Genomic DNA, 3,487 nt, shown 5'->3' with positions numbered 1-3,487 from the left:
ATTATTATTTAATTACACTGCTATTATGTTACTTCAACTGTATTTTTCTCTCTATACTGTAGTTTTCTCCTGCTATACGGTGTTTTTCTCTCTATACTGTATTGTCTCTCTATCACTGTATTTTTCTCTTCTATACTGTATTTTTCTCACTTTTTTCTCTATTCCTGTATTGTTCTTCTATACTATTTTTCAACGGTATTCTTCTCTCTAGTACTTGTAGTTTGTTCGTCTCTGAGACGATTTTTCTCTCTTATGCTTGATCTTTTCGTATATAATGTATTTTCTTGCTACTCTATATGTAGTTTTTCCCTTGGCTATTGTATTTTTCTTCTCGTAGGTTACGTCTATTTTTCTCTCTATCCTGTATTTTCTCGCTATACTGTATTTTTCCTCTAATAATAACAATAAAAACCTTTGGCTGTAAAAAGACATTTACCATAAACTACCAGTCCTAATAAGAAGCAGAGTCTTTATACTTGTCTTGTCCGGTGCAGCCGCCGTGTGCAGACGGGGTTTCCTGTCCTCTCTGCGGCTGTTGGACCTGTCCTACAACGGCTCGGTCGGCGACGACGGCTGGACCGCCCTGTGGGCGGCGGGGGGGCTGGGCTCGCTGGAGGACCTGGACCTGAGCCTCCGACCCTGGTCCCGCGCCCCGTGCTCGGCCTGGCTGCCGGCGCTGCTCGGCGCTCTGCCTCGACTCCCGGCGCTGACGCGCCTGGCGCTGCAGCGGTGGACCGCCGGCTCCCGGGACCGGAAGCAGCTGGACCACTGCCTGAGGAAGAGGGGCGTCCTGCTGGAGTGGGACCCGCCGAGTGCAGACGGGGCGGCGTCATCGTTCAAGGCGACCAATCGGGAGAGTCCGGAGGAGAGTCGGTTGGAGGAGTAGGCGTCAAAATCCCAGAAGGTGCCCGACAGAAAGCTGCTTATCTGATGTCACACGTCACTAATGGAGGAATCAGAAAGCATCACCTGCACTCTGAGATTCAGACAGAGACCCGTAGAGTAGAGTGTAGTGTAGTATAGTATGGCATAGTATAGCATAGTGTAGTATAGAGTAGTATAGTATAGCATAGTGTAGTATAGTATAGCATAGTGTAGTATAGTATAGCATAGTGTAGTGTAGTATAGCATAGTGTAGTATAGTATAGCATAGTGTAGTGTAGTATAGTATAGCATAGTGTAGTATAGTATAGCATAGTGTAGTATAGAATAGTGTAGTATTGTATGGCATAGTATAGCATAGTATAGCATAGAGTAGTAGAGTATAGTATAGCATAGTGTAGTGTAGTATAGTATAGTATAGTATAGTGTAGTATAGCATAGTGTAGTATAGTATGGCATAGTATAGCATAGAATAGTATAGTATAGCATAGCATAGAATAGTATAGCATAGTGTAGTATAGTATAGCATAGTGTAGTATAGCATAGAGTAGTATAGTAGAGTATAGTAGAGTATAGTTGTCAAGATTCAAGAGATTTCTTTATTTGTCACATAAAAACAAAATTGTGTTTCACACATCCACCAGTCGGTAAATAAATCCGTGACGACAGAAGACTTTAAAATGATAATCTCATAAATAAAAGCACGTGATAAAAAAACTATGATTACACTCAAATAGAATAAAATCTGTAGTTTTTTATAATATTTTAGAGGAACAGTCTCTTATGAGCAGTACACATTCTCCGGTGAAGATTGCTGTAGTCTGACATTGTGATCAAAAGTTGTTGTTATTTTTAATTTTTGTAAATTCTTTTCTCTAGAAATGCTGGGAAAATCAGAAAAAATATTTCTGGTATTTTCTAGAACTTTTCAAATCAGGCAAAATCTTTTAGAAAAAATATCTTTATATTTTTTTTTATTTTTATAGAAACTTTCCATGTAAAACAATGACACAGCACACTAAATGTAGCTTATTAAGGGTGAACATGTCTATTTCTTAATTAAAGTCATTATTACATTTCACAGAGTTATAATACCATCATCATGACACTTGATGTGATATCTTTTGTTGTAAAAGAATCGTTACCTGTAGATTGAGTATGGTCTAATTCAGATGTTGCCCAGCTTATCTTGTTAAATATACATTTAATATGAACTTGAATCCTCACATTTCTGATATCTATATGTAGGATATGGGACACATTGTGACAACTTGGAGGAAATCACCAGTTGCATCAGCTGTGTTTTGCTGGGTTTGTCTTTTCGTTTGTTAAGGGTGTTTATTTTTATTTTTATTTTTATTTTTATTTTTAAAATGTGCACGCTTGTGTGGTTTTTTGATCTTTATCCTACATACAAAATACAACAAATATACACCTTTAACTGGACTATCTTCGATGTCAGGAGAGAGACCTGGCTGGCCCCCCTTCACCATTTAAAAACAAAAACATAAAAGGGATAAAAGACAAACAGTCGCAATTTGTAGGACATTGATAACTATTGTAAGAAAAAGTCGGCGTTCAATGAAATTAACTGTGTTCCTCTGTTTGTGTCCGCACAATTTCATTGGACAAAACTGTGTCTGTTGAACAATTTTCTTTTTTATGACCAGTTGAAACTTGAGTGTCTGTGAACTCATCTACTTTAACATTAATTAGAACGACAGATATGATTTTTTATATATATATATATATATATATATATATATTGCTTTCGCCCTGTAAATCTAGTGGGCACTAACACTTGAATGTGATAAGATGTAGAATGACATTCTTGGGATGCCAACTCTAATTAAATAAAGACAACGCACAGCCAGTAGGTTTTGTTGCAGAAGGCGTATTTTTCACAATCGTAGAGGTTTGCATTGGCTTCTTTCTTCAAATTTGCATTGTTTTATTTTGTTCTTGTGATGGTGTGTGTGTGGGTGTGGGGGTGGTGTGGTGTGTGTGTGGGTTGTGGGTGTGTGTGTGTGTGTTGTGTGGGTGTTATTGGTGTGTGTGTGTGGTCTGTGTGTGTGTGTGTGTGTGTTCGTTGTGTGTGTGGTGTGTGTGTGGTGTGTGGGTGTGTGTGTGTGTGTGTGTGTGGTGTGGTGTGTGTGTTTTGTTTTTGTTTTTTGTTTGTTTGTTTTGTTTGTTTGTTAAGGTTACCGAAGCCTAGCATGAACTGCCGGAACAATAGTGTGTGTGTGTGCTGTTTAATTTTACGAGAGCCCAACAGTACCTGCAGGGGAACCATACTGTGGGTGTTTGTTTTGTGGGTTTAAGGTTTAACGGAGCCCTCAGAGACTGGCAGGGGAACACTCTGGCTGCCTCTCACGGTTTGTCTGGGAATGTGGAGTGGAGGCTGCGTCTTGTACCGTTTCCGGGGGGGCCGGATGCGTATGGTACCGTAGCCGTTTGGGCTGTATTAGTGCTCCTCAAACCGTGGAAGAGCTCGGCCAGAACACACCTGCCCGTCCACCTCGTAACGCGCTAACATCCTCTCGCTCTTGCCGTGCAGCTGCGCGGCCAGCTGGCTGATCAGCCTCTCCTGAAGCCCTGACTGAGG

At 40.5% G+C, this 3,487-nt stretch overlaps 2 protein-coding genes across 2 annotated transcripts in view; one reads left to right on the top strand and one right to left on the bottom strand.

Moving 5' to 3' along the window:
- The window catches only part of lrrc31 (leucine rich repeat containing 31), an 18,631-nt gene extending 17,414 nt beyond the window's left edge, over positions 1–1,217 (top strand). Inside the window, exon 9 of the mRNA XM_032504389.1 lies at positions 450–1,217. Within this exon, the coding sequence (XP_032360280.1) occupies positions 450–886 (437 nt within the window). The 3' untranslated portion in view covers positions 887–1,217. The remainder of the gene's footprint in view (positions 1–449) is intronic.
- A 1,966-nt stretch (positions 1,218–3,183) lies between these two features.
- Positions 3,184–3,487, bottom strand: part of lrrc34 (leucine rich repeat containing 34) — a 7,364-nt gene continuing 7,060 nt past the window's right edge. Inside the window, exon 9 of the mRNA XM_032504367.1 lies at positions 3,184–3,477. Within this exon, the coding sequence (XP_032360258.1) occupies positions 3,460–3,477 (18 nt within the window). The 3' untranslated portion in view covers positions 3,184–3,459. The remainder of the gene's footprint in view (positions 3,478–3,487) is intronic.

This window comes from Etheostoma spectabile, chromosome 22, assembly GCF_008692095.1.
Source record: "Etheostoma spectabile isolate EspeVRDwgs_2016 chromosome 22, UIUC_Espe_1.0, whole genome shotgun sequence".
Classification (NCBI taxonomy): Eukaryota; Metazoa; Chordata; class Actinopteri; order Perciformes; family Percidae; genus Etheostoma; species Etheostoma spectabile.
Note: the sequence above shows the minus strand (reverse complement) of the source record. Positions and strands in the feature narration are given on the sequence as shown.